The sequence below is a fragment of the Nuphar pumila genome, chromosome 10 (assembly GCF_984573655.1).
Source record: "Nuphar pumila chromosome 10, dmNupPumi1.hap1.1, whole genome shotgun sequence".
Classification (NCBI taxonomy): Eukaryota; Viridiplantae; Streptophyta; class Magnoliopsida; order Nymphaeales; family Nymphaeaceae; genus Nuphar; species Nuphar pumila.
This window is the reverse complement of record NC_143258.1, coordinates 119,844,507-119,865,937: the sequence shown is the minus strand read 5'-3', so window position 1 is coordinate 119,865,937 and position 21,431 is coordinate 119,844,507. Positions and strand designations below refer to the sequence as shown.

Below are 21,431 nucleotides of genomic sequence, written 5' to 3'. Positions count from 1 at the left end.
ATGTAGGATCTTCTGCTAGATGTGCACAGAAGCAGAAAGAGAAAGGAGAGAGAGTGTGAGAGGGTTGATGCTCATGGCCTCCTCCAGGAGAGATTTTTTTCTCGGATAATCCTGCAGTGCAGAGACTGTCTTAAATAATCATCTTCGGGGCACTTAAGTCTTTACAATCACTTCTTTTCTACAATCATTATTTTTTTTGGCACCAATGGAGGAGAGGGTAATTAAGTCTTTGCAATAGCATCAAACTCCAATGATAATTAATGCTGACAAACATGGGGATACGAGATGCACAGGCTTAAATACGTGGTGCTTTTTGGGACCCCCGAGCATGAGATGCCCTGTTCGGGGGGGGGAACATATAACCTGCTTTGATCTACTTCCCCCTCCCACAATAAAAGTTTCTGTCTCTGTCAAACGTAATCACCCTCCATGTTTGGGTTACAACTTGTCAGCTGTGGGGCCCAAGCAATGACTGATGATCAAGTGCAGCGGCACACCAAAAATGTGCAATTACATTGCGCCTGGTGTCCCTCCCTTAGACATGCCTTTCAAGGTCAGATCTGGCATGGGGCCTATGTCAAATCCGACCTTCAACTCAAACGGGAGATCCTTGATCCTCGATATGAAATCCCTATTTTAAACTGTAAATGCCATCGTGGATATGACATCATACCTCGATTGTGAGAACTGATATATTCAAACGCAGCGTTAGAGTCACAGTTGACTGCCAAACTGTCCTTGGATACCTAAACACTGGGTTTAGGGCCTTTAGGCTAAATAAACCTATCAGTACCATCAATGTGCATGGGATGAGATCATGGGCGTTCTCTCTCTCTCTCTCTATATATATATATATATATATTGGGTTGGGTACCAAGTCTGTCCATGATGAGCAAGATCCGAACCCAACCCATCATTTAAGGAGTGAGCGGTTTGACCTCCCCATCTTCTCATATCTCTCTCATTTGCATGAAAAAGAAGAGAAACAGGGTGGAAAAGGCATTGTGCATGTGCTTAAGAGAAAACCAATGCACAATGAAAGAAGAAGAAGAAGACAGTGATGATTGAACATCGTGGGGCACTTGGACTTTTGGATTCGTCGTTCTCTTCAAGTGAGGGCACGCATCCGTTGAGCAAAACGAGTATCAATGATCTGGTTTTTCGCTTGCGCTTCAACGAAAATGTATGTTTCAGAATCCTTCAATGGTATCATAGCATTGGGTTTTTAGATGTCGTTTTTTGTTTGCAGGTGTATCCCTCAAATGCATATGGTTAAGACCATTGTGCATTCATGGTGGACGCTTGCAACGGGGCGTCATACAATAATAAAATAAATTTTTTATTATTTTTGACTATGTGACTGTAGCTGCACAATCGAGGCATGGGATAGGCCGGCTCTAGTGCCCGGGCCAGATCCGACCTTTGTGCAAACCCTGTAGTAGCCAGGCCGCAGGCCTGGTCGACGGGCCAGGCCATGCGGGTTGCTGCAGCCGCAGAGCCAATGACTAGGCCATAGGCCTGGCCTTCAGCCAGGCAGGCTGCTGCAGCCGAAGGTCTGGCCTATGGCCAAGTGGACCATTGAGCGCTAACCCGAGCCCTATGACACAGGCCGCAAGCCTGCCCCCTCAGCCATGCAACTGCACTCGGCCAAGGGCCGGGCACTGCGGCAGGACCAATTTTTTTTTTGCTGGACCCTGGCATTCGGCCAGGGCCCATGTGGGTTGAGGCCTATGACCTACGGCTGGTGCCACATGCCATTTTTGTTGAGCTCATGTAGGCTGAGGCCTATGACCTACAACTGGTGCCGCAGGCCATTTTTGTTGAGTCCCGGTTGGGCCAGGGATACCCGGACCTGGTTCGGGTAATAATAATAATAATAATAATAATAATTTTTATTCATGAATATGAATAAAAATGATGTGATCATGTTGATTATTTGAGAAATTTTTAAGTATTTTGAAAGTATTTACTACATGTGTTACTATTTAATTTAAATAGTTATAATATCGTTTAGATGAATATAATCATCTTAGGAAAAGTGGGAGATGATTGTGAACATAGTGAGCTTTCGATTCCATCCCTTGTAAAAAATTATATGTTATCTAATTATGTGATTATGACTGCATATAGATGTGCTAATGATTAGATCATAACATGCATGAATAACATAGTTGTATATTTTTTTAAGGACATGGTTGCACCAAATAAATCCATAATTAACTTAGCACGGATTGAAAAACTGAACGATGATAACTATGATATAGGTCATAGAAAGATTCAGTTTACATTGAAGAAGGCTGAGGCCTTAGAGGCTCTCAACCATACTATGGAACGACCTGAAATTGGTAATGGGGCACAATCTCGTAGGGACATAGAGACCTATGAGAAATGGAAGCGTATGAATACTGTTGCGCATGTCACCATGCTATGTTTTATGCAAGATGACATCATGTGCCAATTTGAGCATTATAAGACTGCTCAACAGATGTTGATGACCCTTAAAGATAAGTTTAGGGGAACATCAACCACAAAGCTTAGAAGGCTGACCATCAGGTTTGATTCCTACAGGAAGTATCCTCAGCACACTATGAGCCAGCATCTCAGGGAGATGACAAATATGATAAGAGAGCTCAATAGTGGAGAACATACCCTTACAGATGAACAACAGGTCCAGGCTGTGATTCGCTCTCTGCCACATAATTGGGAGCATATGAAAATTCATATGACTCATAACTAGAGTATTAAGACTTTCGATGACATTGCCCGTCATGTAGAGCTAGAAAATGACCGCTTTGAAGCGGCTCAACAATCTGGCATGAGGGCATATGTGGCAGAAAGCTCGAAAAAGCCAAAATCTTTTAAGAAGAAATTTTATGGATCAAGGAAGTTCAAGAAAGGGGACAAGAAGGGACAAGACAAAGAGAAATAAAAGAAGCCTTATCAGCGCTCTAGGAAGCATGGCCGCAAGAAAAAAAAGGCGAATGCAAAATGTTTTAAGCGTGACAATTTGGGTCACTATGCTCATGAATGTCATGAGCAAGAGAAGGTACATTCTCTTATAACTCATGTTTTATGTGCAAATGTTTGTAGTTGTGCACTAATTATTGAATCTAATCCTATGTGGATTGTAGACTCAGGAGCCACTGACCATGTGACCAAAGACCGAACAAACTTCGTCGAATACAGGTAGATGCCATCTGGTTCGAAGTGGTTGTTCTTTGGGAACAACACTAGAGCAGAAGTCAGAGGGATCAAGACTTGCAATTTGGATTTGTGAGGAGGACGATCTTTATTATTATATGATGTTCTGCATGTTCCAGAGATTTGACGAAATTTGATTTCAGTTGCTGCTTTGTCTATGTTAAACTATAAACTTGTGTTTGGAGATGTCAATGTTGACATCATTTGTGGACAAACTTTAGTTGCTTCTGGTTTCTATGTGTTGGACACAAAACTTATAAGGTTGAATGTTAGTGATGAATGTTTTTCTCTTGTTTCAACTGCTAGTAATATGGATGTGAATGTATCTGTATGGCATGCTCAACTTGGACATATAGGACAAAAGAGAATGGATAGGCTCGCACGAGAGGGTCTTTTGGGATTTCATGGGAAGATTGAAATGCCTATATGTGAGCATTGCCTTGCTGGAAAAGTAACACGATTGCCTTTTGAAAAGGCAATTAGAGCAACCTATCTTCTTCAATTAATTCATTTCGATATATGCGAGCCAATGAATGTGGCAACGAGGCATGAAGCCTCTTATTTCATCACTTTTATTGATGATTATACACGACTTAGCCATGTGTATTTAATTACACATAAATCTGAAGCATTGGATTGCTTTAGATCCTTTATGAACATGGTAGAGAATCAACTTGATCGTATGATCAAGGCTTTCAGAACAGATCATAGACGTGAATATTTATCCGAATAATTCAAGAAATTGTGTGATGATAAAGGGATAGATAGACAATTAACTACTCCTTGAACTCCGCAACAAAATGGTGTTGCAGAAAGGAGGAATAAGACCCTCTTAGAGATGGTCAGGTCTATAATGGCGCAGACAAATTTACCTATTTCTTTTTGGGGTGATTGTTTATTGACTGCCGCTCATGTATTAAATCGTCTACCATCTAAATCTATTTCTTCAACTCCATATGAACTATGAAAAGGCAGAAAGTCAGATTTGGCTTATCTTAGACCCTGGGGGTCTGCTGCATATGTCCATAATCTTTTCCATCAACATGGAAAATTGAGTCCTAGAGAAAAGAAGTGTATCTTTATAAGATATTGTGAACATTGAAAATGATATGTGTTCTTAGGGGATAATACAGATGGAAGTATTTCTGAGATAGATTCTGGAGATGCCACGTTTATTGAAAGTGACTTTCCTAAAAGAGGAGAGATATAGAGTCACTTCCAGTTCTATGAATTGGATGATTTAGATCAATATAAAGAGATTGATCATCATGATTTAAAGACACAGGAGGATGTGTCTAGATCACTATTGAATAGTGGGAGTAACACTCAAGTGGATATCGATTTTGATGAAGATCTGACAACTTGAAAGAGTTCAAGGAAGAAAATTCTTCGCCGAAGATTCCAAATCGAAGGGGAAGCCTTTGTGGTCATGCCCCAAGATGATAAGATACCTAAGAGGGATGAATGACGTAAGACAATGAAAGAGGAAATGAAATCTATGGCATCAAATGAGCTCTAGGATCTTATTAATCTTCCAAAAGGAAGAAAACCTATTGGGAGCAAATGGGTTCTCAATATTAAGAGGAATGTTGATGGATCTATCAAGCGATACAAAGCTCGTTTGGTTGCTAAATGATACACACAGATGACAGTGATAGACTATGAAGATACATTCTCTCTTGTGATCAAATTGACCTCTATTCACCTTTTGTTAGCCATAGTGTCACATATGGATTTAGAATTACATTAGATGGACATTAAGACTGCATTCCTAAATGGAAAACTGAATGAAAAAATATATATAAAACAACCTGATGGGTTTGTTACTTCTGGATTTGAGTGTAAAGTATGCAAGCTCAAACGATCCATTTATGAATTAAAGTAGTCATCCAGACAGTGGTATTTAAGGTTTCATGAGATCATCACGAGCAATGACTTCGCTATGATTGATGAAAGCCACTGTGTTTATCTTAAGCATCAAGGTTCAAAATTTATGATTCTAACTCTATATGTAGATGATATTTTATTGGCTAGTAATGATTTAGAGTTTCTAAAAACCATTAAAGAATGGTTGTCTATTCATTTTGAAATGAAAGACATGGGTGAAACATGCTTTATGCTGGGCATAGAGATTAATAGAGATCGTTCAAAAAGGCTTCTTTCTCTTTTACAAGAGTCATATATAAAGGTCTTAGAATGATTTCATATGCAAGATTGTAAACACATAGATACTCCTGTTGCAAAAGGAAATGATTTAAGTCTTAAGATGTGTGAGTCAAAAGATATAGAAGCTATGTCCAAAGTCCCTTACTCCAATGTAGTAGACAACCTAATGTACTTAATGATGTGCACCCGACCTGACATATGTTATGTAGTAGGGTTGGTGAGTAGATATTAAACTAATCCAGGACAAGCGCATTAGAAGGCTGTCAAGAGGATTATGCGATATCTTAAAGGCACATCAGATTCAGTTCTTTGTTACCATGGTGGTAACATGCGTGTAGTAGGCTATACAGATGCAGATTGGGGTGGAGACTCTGATGAGCGTAAGTCTACGTCTGACTATGCGTTCTTGATGAACAATGATGCTATATCTTGGTGTAGTAAGAAGCAAACATATGTAGCCTTGTCCACAATGAAAGCTGAATTTGTTGCAGACTCCTTGGCAGTGCAGGTATGTGTTTGGTTAAGAAGATTCATCAAACATTTAGGAGTCACTTCTGATGCAAAACTGACAGTGACTTTATTATGTGATAATCAAGCGACAATTGCGTTTCCCAAAGATTTCAAGTTTTACAGTAGAACCAAACATATAAACACGAGATGCGAGTATATGCGTGACATTGTAACTAAAGGCAAGGTTGTCTTGGCATATGTTAATACCCAAGATATGATGTCAGATCCCTTTACTAAGCCTATTAACAAAGATTCTTATATAAAGCATGTAAAATCTATGGGTATTTGTAAGATTTGATATGCTAATGTTATTTATATTTCTTTTTATGATTACTGTATAGCATGTTGCATATCTATATGAGTATTCTACCAGGTTTGAGAGAAATATTTTCACATAGATTTATTGCCTCAGACGTTGCTTGTGGGCGAGCTGAGATGAGATGTAACAAAATTCAGCGTTGCTGAATTAATAAGCATGTCGGATTTTGAGGATATCATGTGATAATAACTCAAAAGAATGAGAGTATAATAAGTTATGATATTCACCATATATACATATATGGGATACATCGCCCTAATTGGGTTATGATGAGGTCTCGTGTATATTTAACTATATGGAGAGATCGACCTTGCTATTTAAATGGTAAGGATAACCTAGTTGACCAGATTTGAGGACTTGGATAGATATTGCATGGGAATGTGCATCCTGAAGGATTCAAGTTAGTTTCTCGGGGAGGAACTGAACTAGTATAGATTTGTATGGCAAAAAATCAATGGTGTATGCATACACTCACTGGAGTGAGATAGTCTTGCCGTAATACGTGATATATATATATATTTTGGTGTCCTTATTGACTTTTGACATTATTTTAAGGAGAAAGACGAGTATTGCTACTTTAGCATGTTGCTTAAGGCCATGTCTGATTCGGTCTAAAAGAACATGTCTGGGAAAACAACTTATCTTGATTCAAAGAATAAGAGTTGGAAAGGAAGATCATTTGACATTTTCAGATTATGCACATGTTAAAAGCTAACTTATTTTACCATATTCTGGGGATGTTTGGGTTTATGATTAAACATGTGACATAATGGAAGGCCTTGTCTGTCATAGCTTGGCACTATAAATATGTGCAGAGGGATTCAGTATGCTAGAATGTAAAAAATGTATTTGATCTAGAACACAGTGAGCTTCTTACCTAGCTTGTGCATGTGTACTTTGTGCTATCTTATTATTTGCAGGTTTAGGCTATTATGTTACACTAACCGGTACATAATATGCCTTCACTCCCTAAGCTCACGGGTCGCATGGTCCATTCGCTAGTATGAATACCCGATGTTATTCACCATTTGAATATGTTTGGTGTTCCTTCTTTTAAAAATCTCTTCCCATCATGTACGAGTGGGAGAGTGTTGAGTTGGGTACCGGGTCCGCTCATGATGGGCGCGATCCGGACCTGGCCCATCATTTGAGGAGGGGGTGGTTTGGAAACCGCCTACCTCCCCATCTTCTCATATCTCTCTCATTTACGTGAAAAAGAAGAGAACAGGGTGGAAAAGGCACTGTGTATGTGCTTAAGAAAAAACCCAACAAAGAAGAGAAAAGAGAGGTATGCATAGTGAAAAGAAAGACGAAGAAGACACTGACGATTGAACATCGTGGGGCAATTGGACTTGTAGATTCATCGTTCTCTCCGAGTGAGGGCACACATCCGTTGAGCAAAACAAGTATCAACGATCCGGTTTTTCGCTTGCGCTTCAACTAAAAAGTATGTTTCGGAATCCTTCAATGTATATAGTGGTTTTGTACCATGATGCCTTACGGCAGTACACACTAGTTTGTATGGATCTTACCGTACAAATGTGTTTAACATCAGTTATTTACTGTGTTAGAAAGTTTTATCAAAACTAATACACCATAAGATTATATTATTGAGTTGGTGTTAAATCAATGGTTAACAATTCAAGAAGATAAGGTGGTTTAAAAATGGTATACACCATCATGTTTGAATCATATTTAACACATGAATATAGTAAATAAAATATGCTAAACATGATCCAAAGGTTAGTTTTTGCTTTTGGAGCTTAAATCTATGTAAATCAAGTGTTGGTGGTACAGTGGGATAATAGAAGCATGCACGTGCATATATATATATATATATTTTTGTTTTGTAGACAAGATTACGCAGTTGAAGGAATTTCTTTCCTTGATAGCACTTTATAATCACTTGAAAAGGAAAAGCAAAAATAGATTCAGTCTAAACACTGCTGACATGCAATTCGATTTACCTCAACCAAGTTGATTTCTTTAGTGATAGGATTTCAAAATCTCTTTAAAAAGAAAAGGCAGGAAAAATCAACAACAGAAAACTTTAGCTTATACACTTTGTTAACAGCCACACTGTCTGATATTTTGCAGAAAGTGGAAACAGAGGCACACTAAGCAAACCAGCGTTTTTTGAGGATCGCTTAACAGAGCTGCCAGATAATGCTGATGTCAGAGACTGTGCGTTCGAAATAAACTTCGAATTAGACAGAATTTGGACACCCTGGAGCCTTCATCATAACGAACCTTCATTACAATGAGTTTTTCCTGAAATCTCTTACTCTTGGTGATGTTCCAGGGAAAGGAAGAGTCCATTTTGATTGCCACTCTTGGGTTTATCCCAGTGAAAAATATGCTTCAAACAGGGTCTTTTTCACCAACCAGGTATTGCAGTATATCACAGATAAGTTTGAAAATATTTTTCCATGTTTGTCAATTTAAGGGTACCTTCACTACTTAGACAATGCACTTTCTTTCGTCAGCACAAGAATGACTAGCAAGAAATGGTTGTGTTTAATAACTTTCCTTTTTTAAGTAGACATCATCAAAGGCTCCTCTATGCTGTTCTCCAATTTCTTGGCCCCAGCATTGCCATCCATCTTTGAGATGGATGGCTCTCCTACACAGACGGTAGTTAGAAGCTCCATAACTGAATTCAATGTTAATTGCCACCATGATTCAATGTTATCAAATCGATTCCAGTCATCCCCTATGTCTTCCTATCTTCATAACCTTTCTTGGCATTACATTGATGCAAGTTGTTTTGATCAAATAGGACTCCATAGATGTGATCGACATTGTTCGTTTAGTGAAGATCGGCATTTAAATCACCAAAATCTGACTTGTTTTCAGCATTTCTTGGTGATTCAAAAGTTCGCGATTGAGAAAAACACAATTTTGTAATTTAAAAAATCATATTTTTTCATCGAGAAAATGCCATCCAAGGGTTGATTCTTATTGAATCGACCATGCTGAATCCATCTATAAGGTCAGAATTGATTAGAACAACTTACATCATAAGATTTAAGAGGGGTATGAAGATGAGGGATGACATAGGGATTGAGTGAAACCGAACTGTGTTATGGCATTAACATGGCCAACTCTACTGCAAGTCCTGAGACTCCTTCCAGTGCTTGTTGATGTGATATTTTAAAGTTTTTTGACTAATATAATCCTAGTAAAATTTGATATTTGTCGCATTTTCTGTTGTCAGTTCAACATAACCCTTGACAAAACTGATAAATTTTTATTTTTTTCGATTGTAGTTTTGCAAGTTCCTTATGGTTATCATTAGTTATATTCAACCCCCATCACACAGCTTTTTTGGAAACCATCAGATATGTGGCGTAGGGTCGGTCAGTACACACCTTGATTGTAGGAACCAGTGGGTTCCTTAAACTGTATTTGGCTGAGGTCACCAAATATGGGGCATGTGCACTAAAATGAGGTCTTGAACTTTCAACCTTGTGAAGTCTCTACCATATTGAGCTATTTTAGCTCCTCTCTAAGTATTGGAATTTTTACAATCCTTCATTAGAACTCACTTCTTTCTTTATTTCTTTTGCCATGGACATGGTTTATTATATAGGCAACCGAGAAGGACTGGAATTAACTCTACCATAACTTGGAGATAATGCCCCATTAATCTCAATAATCCCTTCCATAACTTGTAGATAGGTTACACATGCAGCCATTAAATAACATTAAAACAAATAATATAATTGCATAACTTGTACTTAATGAGCACACCATTTCAATGGCACTTGGGGTTCTTTTGTGAGACCCTATGGCCACAATTTGGATCTGATACCTTGGTCCAACATCCATCAAGTGAGTGGTGGTGGTGATGGAATATAATAGGGTTATTTTACAATTACATACCTAGTTTTTTTGTGATAATGCAGATTCATACCTAGAAAAATTGCTAATTCAGATGCATACTATGTTTATTCTGTAGTTAACCAAAAACATACCTGGTGTTAGCTCCAAATGAAATGCTCACTCTCAAATCTTCGTTCTATCTTCATAATTATTGAAAAAAAATGAGTTTTACCCTTAATGGCTTTTCCCTATCTTTCCTATCTCCCTTGCCCTTTTTTTTCTTTTTTTTTATTTCCAAATAAAATCCCACGTAACATTCTTCTCCATCTACAACATTTCTGGGCTTTCCAATAACATTGAAGTTGGGTAAGTTAATATGATGGGATCTAGGTCAAAACACAAACTTATTTTAGCTTTTACTTATACAAATCAAAATGTTTTGCATGTTTTACCAAAGGCAGGTAGTTCCAAATTTATTTACCTAGTCCTAAGACGGTTCTGGTTAAACAAGACAACATTTGTTCCAATATGATCCAGATTTATACATATGTTATCCAGCTTTGTTAATACACCTGGCCATTTACGTCCCTACCCGGTCCGATACCACGTCTCAAATCCTATGATACAAAGAACCACATAATATTTTAGTCAGATCCTTATTTGAATATGGATCTAATCCAAGAAAGCAAATACCGTAGTAGGTCAACGCATTTTTTACAGTTAACTAAGACAACCATAGGTATGCATTGGAATTACTGAGTTTTTCAGGTATTAATCTGAATTATAAAAGAAAACTGTGTATGTTTTTGTAAATAACTCTATACAATATGACAGTAACGGCTCTCGGATATGTTGTTGAAAGGATTAAACAAAAATAAGAGCAGAATTCAAGTATATTTTTTATCTTTGATCATGATGAGCTCCATAACATATACTTAATGAAGTTCACATTAGTTGAATTGAACCCCAAAAAGTTATCATAAACAGCGCAAATCCTATGTAGCGATGTCCATAGTAGTCAATTTGCGGAAACCAATTTTAGCCCTTCATCACAATGCTGGACAAACAACGTAACTCTCAACATTGTTGAATGGTCATGTGACTGCTACTAGTAACAACTCTCCCTTGCTAAGCTTCAGCTTTGTTATATCGACCCCTTACAAGAAAACGTTGCGGCTGTACCCCTGCAGAGCTATCTGCCCAATGAGACCTCACTAACTCTGCGGGCGCTAAGGGAAGCAGAACTTGTGACACTCAGAGGGAATGGGTGCGGCAAGCTTGAGATGTGGGATAGAGTTTATGACTATGATCTTTATAATGATTTGGGAGATCCAGACAGACATGAAGAGCTTGCTCGCCCGGTCCTCGGGGGCTCTAAGCAGTATCCTTATCCACGCAGAGGAAGAACTTGTCGTCCTCCTAGTGCAGCAGGTCAATCTGTTTCTGTTTCTGCTGAAATTCGTGAACATGGTTAAACTGATGCTAGCTTCATCAATTCAGACTTGTTCTTTTTTTACAGATCCAAGGTCTGAGAGCCGACTGTCAATGTTTGATTTAGACATCTATGTTCCAAGTGATGAACGATTCAAGTACATAAAGATGTCTCACTTTGTGGTGTATGCAACCAATGTGATCCAGTTACTGATCCCTGAACTCAGAGTTCCAGATGATAGGGTTACTATGTAGAGAAATTAAGATAACAAAAATATGCGGAAGCAATATAGGATCTAACAAAGGCACAATCAAATCACAACACAAGGGTTTACGTGGTTCGGTCAACACGACCTACATCCACGGGGCACGGAGAGAATAATCCACTATAATGAAAGTAGAGAGTACAATGTAGAGAGTACAACGTCCAATAGCTTGCCCAAAGCTAAAGATAATAACAACAAAGAAATGATAGGAAGAAATGAATACAAGATTACCTCTCGGGTGCACAACCCGAGTCAAAGCCCACACCACAACCAACACTTCTCTCTGAGGATCAATGCGTGGTGACGAATCTTCTTCCTTCCTTTACTTCTTTCTACTCTCTTACTCCTTCTCTCTCTGCACACTGCACACAGCCACTCTACCCTTCTCTTATCAAGCACAATATCTCTATACCCCTATTTATAGATGACATAGAGTCTTCTAGATATGAACCTCCTAGAAGTGAGCCTTCTAGACTCATTCCAGAAACCGAAGGGGTTTTAACCCTTCAACTTCCTGCATTAATGGGAGTTAGGTGGCTATTCCACTTCCCCACATTATTAAATGAGGGGATAGGGCTAACCCTTCAACTTCTTCTACATTAATGACAAGTGGGTGGCTAATCCACTTCCCCATACCATTAATGAGGGATAGGGCTGGACCCAACAATCTCTCCCTCCAGCCCTAGGGGATACTTCAATTCAACTAATCAATTGAAGTTCATGCCGGCCAGTTGTCGACATGTATTTCGTTTCTCCATCGGTAAGGCCTTTGTCAGCATATCTGCACCATTATCATTTGTGAAGATCTTTGCAAGATGAAGCAAATTTTTCTCAAACACATCTCGGATCCAATGGTACCTGATATCTATATGCTTTGACTTTGAGTGAAAACTCAGGTTCTTGGCGAGATGAATGGCACTCTGACTGTCGCAGTACACCAAGTACTTGTCTTGCTCAAAACCCAACTCCATCAAGAATCTTTTCATCCACAACATCTCTTTGCAAGCTTCTGTAAGAGCAATGTACTATGCCTCAGTAGTAGACAAAGCAATACACCTTTGCAATTTTGACTGCCATGACACAGCTCCCCCTGCAAAAGTGAGTACAAAACCAGATGTGGACTTCCTCGTATCAATATCTCCAGCCATATCTGCATCTGTGTAACTTGTCAAGACAGGTGATCCACCACCAAAGCTTAAACAAACTTTGGAGCTCCCTTTGAGATATCTGAAGATCCACTTTACTGCTGCCCAATGCTCTTTTCTTGGATTTGCAAGGAATCTACTAGCAACACCTACTGCATATGCGATGTCTGGTCTTGTACATACCATCGCGTACATCAAGCTTCCGACTGCTGAAGCATAAGGAACTTTCTTCATTTTCTCCTTCTCCTCGTCACTTGATGGACTCTGCTCCGAGTTCAGCTTAAAGTGACTTGTAAAAGGAGAATCAACTGGCTTTGCATTGTTCATATTGAACCTGTCCAACACCTTTTCGATGTATTTCTCCTGTGATAACCATATCTTCTTGGTTTTTCTATCACGAGAGATCTGCATGCCCAATATTTTCTTTGCTGGCCCCATGTCCTTCATTGCAAAGGTCTTACTCAGTTCCTTCTTAAGCCTGTCAATTGTAGACATATCTTTTCCAAGGATAAGCATATCATCAACATATAACAAGAGAATAATAAAATTCTCACCGAACCATTTTATGTAGACACAATGGTCTGCAGTCGATCTATTGTATCCATTTTCAGCCATAAATGAATCAAATTTCTTGTACCACTGTCTTGGAGCTTGCTTCAGCCCATACAAGCTCTTTTTCAACCTGCATACAAGATTTTCTTTACCTTTGACTTTAAAGCCTTCTGGTTGCTCCATGTATATCTCCTCCTCCAAATCACCATGGAGGAAAGCAGTCTTCACATCTAGCTGCTCAATCTCTAAGTCCAGGCTAGCAGCAATACCTAGAGCAACACGAATAAAAGACATTTTAACAACAGGAGAGAAAATCTCATCAAAGTCAATACCTTGCTTTTGACCAAAGTCTTTCACAACCAATCTAGCTTTGTACTTTGGTTGAGAGCATTGTTCTTGAGTCTTCAACCTGAAAACCCACTTGTTCTTCAAGGCCTTTCTGCCTTCTGGTAGTTCCACCAAATCATAAGTGTGGTTCTTCTGCAATGCATCAATCTCATCGTGCATAGCTATTAGCCATTGCTCTTTCTGCTCACACTCTTGTGCTTCCTGGTAACTCTCTGGTTCACCTGCATCAGTAAGCATCACATACTCATGTAGAGAATACCTTCTGGAAGGTTGTGACTTTCTGGAAGATCTTCTCAATTGGGGTTCTGGAAGAGGTTGTTCTCTAACTTCTTCCTGCTCAACATGGCCTGCGGGTAAATCAACATCCGCCTCTGCATCATCTTACTGCACTGTTCTTCCTTCAACTTGTGCCACTGGAGGAGTAACTGGATCTAAGTCGATAGATCCACCTGCAGAAGTCTGATTTGACATCTCTTTCTTGATATCTTCAAGTGTCTGGTCTTCAAAGAATACCACGTCTTTGGATCTGAATACCTTCTGCTTCTCTGGATCCCATAGCCTGTAGCCGAATTCGGCATCACCATATCCCAGAAAAATGCATTGCCTCGTCTTATCATCAAGCTTGGACCTCTCCTCCTTGGGGATATGTGCAAATGCCCTGCATCCAAATACCCTCAGGTGCCTGTAAGACACATCCTTTCCTGACCATACCCTATCTGCAACATCATTTGCTAAGGCATGAGCAGGAGACAAGTTGATCACATCAACTGTTGTCCTTAAGGCCTCGCCCCAGAATTTCTTTGACAGCTTGGATTGTGCAAGCATACACCTGATTCTTTCTGCAATTGTACGATTCATCCTTTCTGCAATTGCATTGTGTTGTGGGGTACCTGGAACTGTCAACTCATGGCGAATTCTATGAATTTTACAATATTCATGGAATGGACCTGTGTACTCGCCACCATTATCTGACCTGATGCATTTCAGTTGTTTTCCTGTTTCTCGCTCAACCATGGCATGGAATTGCTTGAATACATCAAGAACCTGATCCTTGGTTTTCAGAGGGTATGCCCAAACCTTCCTAGAGAAGTCATCTATAAAAGTAACAAAATAGAGTGCACCACTGAAAGTTTTCACATTAGTAAAACCATTAACAGTTTTTGTTCTCAGAGGACCACAAACATCAGTATAAACTTGCTCCAGAATAGGAGATTTTCTATGAAAGGCATTTCTAACAAAGGATACTCTATGTTGCTTACCAGCTAAGCAATGAACACACAGGTTTAGACGTGTACCTTTTAACTCTGGGAGTTGCACCCTCTTAGCAAGAATCTGCAAGCCCTTCTCACTCATGTGGCCTAATCGACTGTGCCACAAATCAATAGAAGAGTCCTCAGTTGTATTCAACTGTCCTTTGCATACCTTGCATTGCATCTTGTAAAGAGTACAACATCTCTTTCCTCTGGCCTGAACCAATGACCCGCTGCTGAGTTTCCATTGTCCTTGGCTAAAAACATTGTTTCTGCCATCTTCATCAAGCTTTCCTACTGAAAGCAAATTCAACCTCAAGTCTGGAACATGTCTGACATCCTTGAGCACCAACATGTACCCAAGATTTGTCTGGAGATGAATATCTCCAATACCTACAATTTCTGACGTTCTTGTGTTTTCCATTCGGACAACACCAAAATTACCGGTCCTGTATGTACTGAAATATTCTTTCTGTGGTGTGGCATGGTACGAGGCTCCTGTGTCTATGACCCAATCTGTATCCTGACATACACAGATACATGGATCATTAGTAGTAGACAAAATCACAAGCTCACCTTCAACTGTGGCTGTGGTATCTTCTTTGGTTTCTGATGATTCTGTCTCTTTCCCTTTTTTCTGATTTTTCTTTGGCTCTTTGCACTGATTCTGGAAGTGCCCTTTCTTTCCACAATTATAGCAAATGATGTCCTTCCTTGACCTGGACTTGCTCCTATATCTGCGGTCATTTTTCCTGTCCTTTGACCGACCCCTGCCTTTGGATGAACTCACCATCAATCCTTCACCAGAATCCTCATTCGGTGATGGTCTTTTCCTAATTTCATTAGAAATGAGCGTACCTGTGACCTCTTCCATATCCAATGTTTCTTTTCCATAAATTATGGTTGTCACAAGATGCTCATAAGATGGTGACAATGAGGTTAGTAACAACAAAGCTTTATCCTCATCTTCAAGTTTAACATCCAGACTAAACAGACCAGCAATAATCTTATTAAACACACTAAGATGGTCAAGAATGGGAGTACCTTCCTTCATACGAAGACTATAAAGTTGTTTCTTGAGGTGTAACTTGTTGGACAAGTTCTTGGTCATGTAGAGGCTCTCTAGCCGCAACCACAATCCCGCTGCTCTCCTCTCTTCCATCACGTTACACATGACTTCATCTGATAGACACAACTCAATCACACCAGCAGCCCTCAAGTCAAGATCATCCCATTCATCATCGGTCATGCTTTCTGGCTTATTCGCCTTCCCGATAAAAGCCTTGTGCAACCCTTGCTGTGCAAGTAGAGCTTTCACCCTTCTTTGCCATAAAGAAAAGTTTCCTTTGCCATCAAACCTCTCCACCTCAAACTTAGAGCTAACTGATTTAGAAGACATGATTTTCCACGAACCAGCTCTGATACCACTTGTAGAGAAATTAAGATAACAAAAATATGCGGAAGCAATATAGAATCTAACAAAGGCACAATCAAATCACAACACAAGAGTTTACGTGGTTCGGTCAACACGACCTACATCCACGGGGCACGGAGAGAATAATCCACTATAATGAAAGTAGAAAGTACAATGTAGAGAGTACAACGTCCAATAGCTTGCCCAAAGCTAAAGATAATAACAACAAAGAAATGACAGGAAGAAATGAATACAAGATTACCTCTCGGGTGCACAACCCGAGTCAAAGCCCACACCACAACCAACACCTCTCTCTGAGGATCAATGCGTGGTGACGAACCTTCTTCCTTCCTTTACTTCTTTCTACTCTCTCTCTCTTACTCCTTCTCTCTCTGCACACTGCACACAGCCACTCTACCCTTCTCTTATCAAGCACACAACCTCTACACCCCTATTTATAGATGACATAGAGTCTTCTAGATATGAACCTCCTAGAAGTGAGCCATCTAGACTCATTCCAGAAACCGAAGGGGTTTTAACCCTTCAACTTCTTGCATTAATGGGAGTTAGGTGGCTATTCCACTTCCCCACATTATTAAATGAGGGGATAGGGCTAACCCTTCAACTTCTTCTACATTAATGACAAGTGGGTGGCTAATCCACTTCCCCATACCATTAATGAGGGATAGGGCTGGACCCAACATACTAGTGAATTTGCTTCGTTCCATGATGTCTTTAATCTCTATGGTGAAGGCTTCAGACTGCCAGATTTCCCTCCATCTGAGGTGCTCAAGCTGATGCTACCACCAGAACTGATTGAGCTACTCACTGCAACCAATGGTGAAAGAGTCCTAAAGTTCCCTGTACCTCAGGTGATCCAAGGTGAAAAAATTCACTGAACCACCATTGCAGAATCTCATATAGTCTAAATCGTAATGTTAATGATGGGTGCTTTTAATGTAGATAATACATCTGTTTGGAGGACAGATGAAGAGTTTGCAAGAGAAATTCTTGCCGGAGCTAACCCTGTTGTAATACGCCAACTCCAAGTAAGTCCTTTCTTTGTTTGATTGATAAGTTATTCTCATGAAAGATCAAATCTTTTGCAACTGAAGCACCCAAGATTCAACTATTGATGTAACCAACCATGTTGAGTCGTTGACACATATCAAGCCATGCCATGGATGCCATCTCTGTTCTCATGCAGCCTTTATTGTGTTCAATTGACATGTTTCTGATACTCTTATTACATTGAATGCTAATTGAGTAGGAGTTTCCCCCTACGAGCAAACTTGATCCAGAACTATATGGCCCACAGAATAGCTCGATTAAACCATATCACATTGAGAAGAGCTTACATGGATTAACAGTCAATGAGGTACTACAAAAAACTACTACCATTTACAATAATTCATTTAAAAAATGGGACAACCATGTTTTCATCTAACAATAAATCTTCCTCGTTCATGGATTTTCTTGGTTGTGATCTTCAAAGGCTTTGGAGAAAAACAGGCTCTTCATCTTGGACCATCACGATACATTCATGCCATACTTGAACCGAATAAACAGCACAGGCAGCAAGGCCTACGCTTCAAGAACGTTGCTCTTCCTCAAAGATGATGGAACCTTGAAACTACTAGCGATTGAGCTCAGCCTGCCACATCCACAGGGGCAAGAACATGGTGCAGTCAGTAAGGTCTTTACTCCAGCAGATCATGGCATAGGAGCTTCTGTTTGGCAACTAGCCAAGACCTATGTCGCCGTTAATGATTCTGGCTACCACCAGCTTGTTAGCCATTGGTAAGTCTCTGTGTGTGTGTGTGTGTGTGCTTATTTACAAAATCATACTCAGTTTTCTTTGATAAATCAGATTCATACGCAGAAAAATCGCAATTCTAATATATGCCACATTTATTTTATGGTTAATCAAAACTATACTTATGGTTAGTTTCCTAGGTAGACGGTTCATATTCTCATTCATATCTCAATTTTACCCTTATAATTTATTAAAAATTCAGTTTTATACTCAATCTGAACCATTAGATGTGTTTATTAATAAACAAGCTTTATTTCAAATTGATTTGATGTAAAAAATGTGAACATTTTATCTTGAATTTTTTGTACATATCAACCATAGATTTTTTTGCCTCTTTAAAATACATACCTGAGCATAAAGATGCTTAATCAATTACACGTTCTCTATTAAACAATGATAAGCACATTTAATGGTTCACATCGAGCATAAAACACCTAAAACTATGATAATCTCCATTCACAAGTACATACGCGTTTGTTCATGCATGTTCTCTATCCTTGTGTTATATAGCAATGAGGTTGAAATTATTGTACAAATATGCAGGTTGAACACTCATGCAGCAATCGAGCCAATTGTGATAGCTACCCACAGGCAACTGTCTGTGCTTCACCCCATCCACAAGTTACTCTATCCTCATCTTCGTGACACCATGAACATCAATGCTCTGGCTAGACATACACTCATTAATGCCGGGAGTGTACTTGAAAGAACAGTGTTTCCTGCAAAATATGCCATGGAAATATCTGCTGTGCTTTATAAAGATTGGGTCTTCACTGAACAAAGTCTCCCTGCTGATCTGCTCAAAAGGTACAGATCCACCAAAGCTAATCGAATCTCACATTACCACACATGCTTTAATTTTTATTAGTTCGTAGACTGTATTGGTACATGGCTAAGTTTCGGGATTCTAAAAGTGCATGTTGGTATGTTGGTTGGAATGGATAGTCACTGAGCTTTGAAATGGTTCCCCCTAATTCACGTCTTCAGATTGACCAAAAGTATTTCTGTTACAGAATAATGACAGAAAAATGACCAAGATACCCTTCTCCAATCATCAATAATCTTTAATTGACCCAAAATTTCTTAATTATCAACACCAAGAATCTGATAGTCACACTCAGACTCTTTGTACCACATATAACGGTTATCTAAAACCAAAGAAATATCATTAATAACATCAAATCATAATATGCCATTCTAAAACACTTGGAAGTCTCTCACCATAAAAATATTCTTTATCATCCATTTATCAGATAAAAATCATTGCCTTTAGTACTCTAACCATGTTTTCTGCTTGAAAGTTTTCATTTAAATGGTCCTGGGAGGTTCAGACTAGCACCGGCTAGGGTGGCAGTTCAGTGTAAGTTGTTTCCATTCTAGTTGTTATTACACGGAGAAAGCTCGGTCATGTTAATATAGACATTGTACTGCTAGGTGTTGCTGTTAATTAGGTGTTGCTGTTAATGTAGGCATGGCCATCTGGTCCAAACAAGCAACACTGTACTCGCTGCTTGGCATATTAATCTAGAGGCCATAGGTTACGCTGTACAGTGGATAGTAATGACCTTGAGCGAATGTCACATCCAACAACTGCAAATGACAGTCCAGTCTCAGTCTTTCTCAATCGTTTCCTAGTCTCTATTTTGTCTTATTTGAATTTGCAGCTCTTGTTGTTGATCTTCTTCTTCTTTTCTCTGAGGAGAAAAAAAAGGGAAACACCGAACGTTCATTGGCACAGAATATTTATTTCCTCCTTGACAATTCTTAGTTTTCTTTTCTTTTCCAAAGTAAATCATATGTAGGAAGCTCCTGATTCAATCCTCTTCTGCAGAGGAGTGGCTGTTGCAGATCCAGAGAAGCCCCACAACCTCCGCCTTCTGATTGAGGACTACCCATATGCGGTTGATGGTCTAGAGGTCTGGTCTGCAATTCAGACGTGGGTTCGCGAGTACTGCACTATATACTACAACTCTGATCAGTCCATCAAATCAGATCCAGAACTACAAGCATGGTGGAGAGAGGTTTGGTGCGTGGGCCATGAAGACAAGAAGGATGAACCCTGGTGGCCAAAGATGGAAACCTTAGATGAGTTCATTGAGATATTGACAATTGTGATATGGATTGCTTCTGCTCTCCATGCCGCACTCAACTTTGGTCAGTACCCATATTCTGGGTACCTTCCAAACAAGCCATCAATGAGCAGGAGATTCATGCCTGAACCTGGTATTGAGGAATACATGGAGCTGGAGAGCAACCCTGAGTCAGTTATTCTGAAATCGATAACACATCGGATACAGGCCATGTTGGGGATGTCACTGTTGAGAATAAATTAAACTTGAACAAGAGTCTTCTAGAATTATTGAGTATGTACAAGTTTCTAAGAGTCTTCTAGAATTATTAAGTATGTACAAGTTTCTAAGAGTCTTCTAGAATTATTGAGTATGTACAAGCTTCTAAGAGTCTTCTAAAGTTATTAAATAGGTACAAGTTTCTAAGAGTCTTTTGGACTCTCAATACATCTAGAAAGGTCTTACTAGTGCTATAAAAGCCTAGTCTAAGAGTCATTGTAGGCATCAAAGTGTGAAGAGCCCTTTTTGAGTAAAAAGTATTAGAAGTCATTCTCCATAATTGTTCTCAACTTTTCTCTCCATTCTCTATTTTATTTCCTTCAAATTGGTATCAGAGCTTTGTTCGATTAAAATGAGCAACTCTATTCCTCTTCCTTTCATCCTTCAATTAGCCAAAGAAAATTACGGCAATTGGAGTATGCAAATGAAAGTTATTCTTGGATCTCAAGAATTGTGGAAGATAGTCGAAAAAGGCTATGTTGAAGTTGAAAATGAAGAAGAAATGTCACAGGCTCAAAGAGAGAGTCTAAAAGCGTCAAGAAAGAAAGATAAGAAAGCTCTTGTGGTAATCTACCAAGGAGTAACCTCAAATGAAGTCGCTTTTGAGAAGATTGTGTGTGCTACTTCCTCAAAGCAAGCATGTGAGATTTTGGAAAGTTCATTTAAAGAAGGTGAAAAGGTAAAAAGGGTCCGTTTGCAAACTCTTCGAGGTGAGTTTGAATGTTTGTACAAAACGGAGTCAGAATCAGTTTCTGATTATTGTTCACGAGTATTATCTATAGTTAACCAATTAAAAAGAAATGGTGAAACTATGAATGATGTTCGTGTTATTGAGAAAAT

The 21,431-nt window shown here is 39.2% G+C and overlaps 1 protein-coding gene across 1 annotated transcript; it reads left to right on the top strand.

Annotated features, from left to right (window-relative positions):
- The first annotated feature begins 2,191 nt into the window (after window positions 1-2,191).
- Window positions 2,192-20,576, top strand: LOC149828099 (putative linoleate 9S-lipoxygenase 5). Its single transcript, XM_090018629.1, has 11 exons — window positions 2,192-2,396; window positions 8,294-8,380; window positions 8,499-8,584; window positions 11,161-11,491; window positions 17,181-17,309; window positions 17,391-17,476; window positions 17,698-17,805; window positions 17,923-18,227; window positions 18,787-19,050; window positions 19,713-19,788; window positions 20,046-20,576. Exons 1-11 carry the CDS (start codon window positions 2,192-2,194, stop codon window positions 20,574-20,576), a joined length of 2,208 nt encoding a protein of 735 aa, XP_089874755.1.
- Window positions 20,577-21,431: the final 855 nt, after the last annotated feature.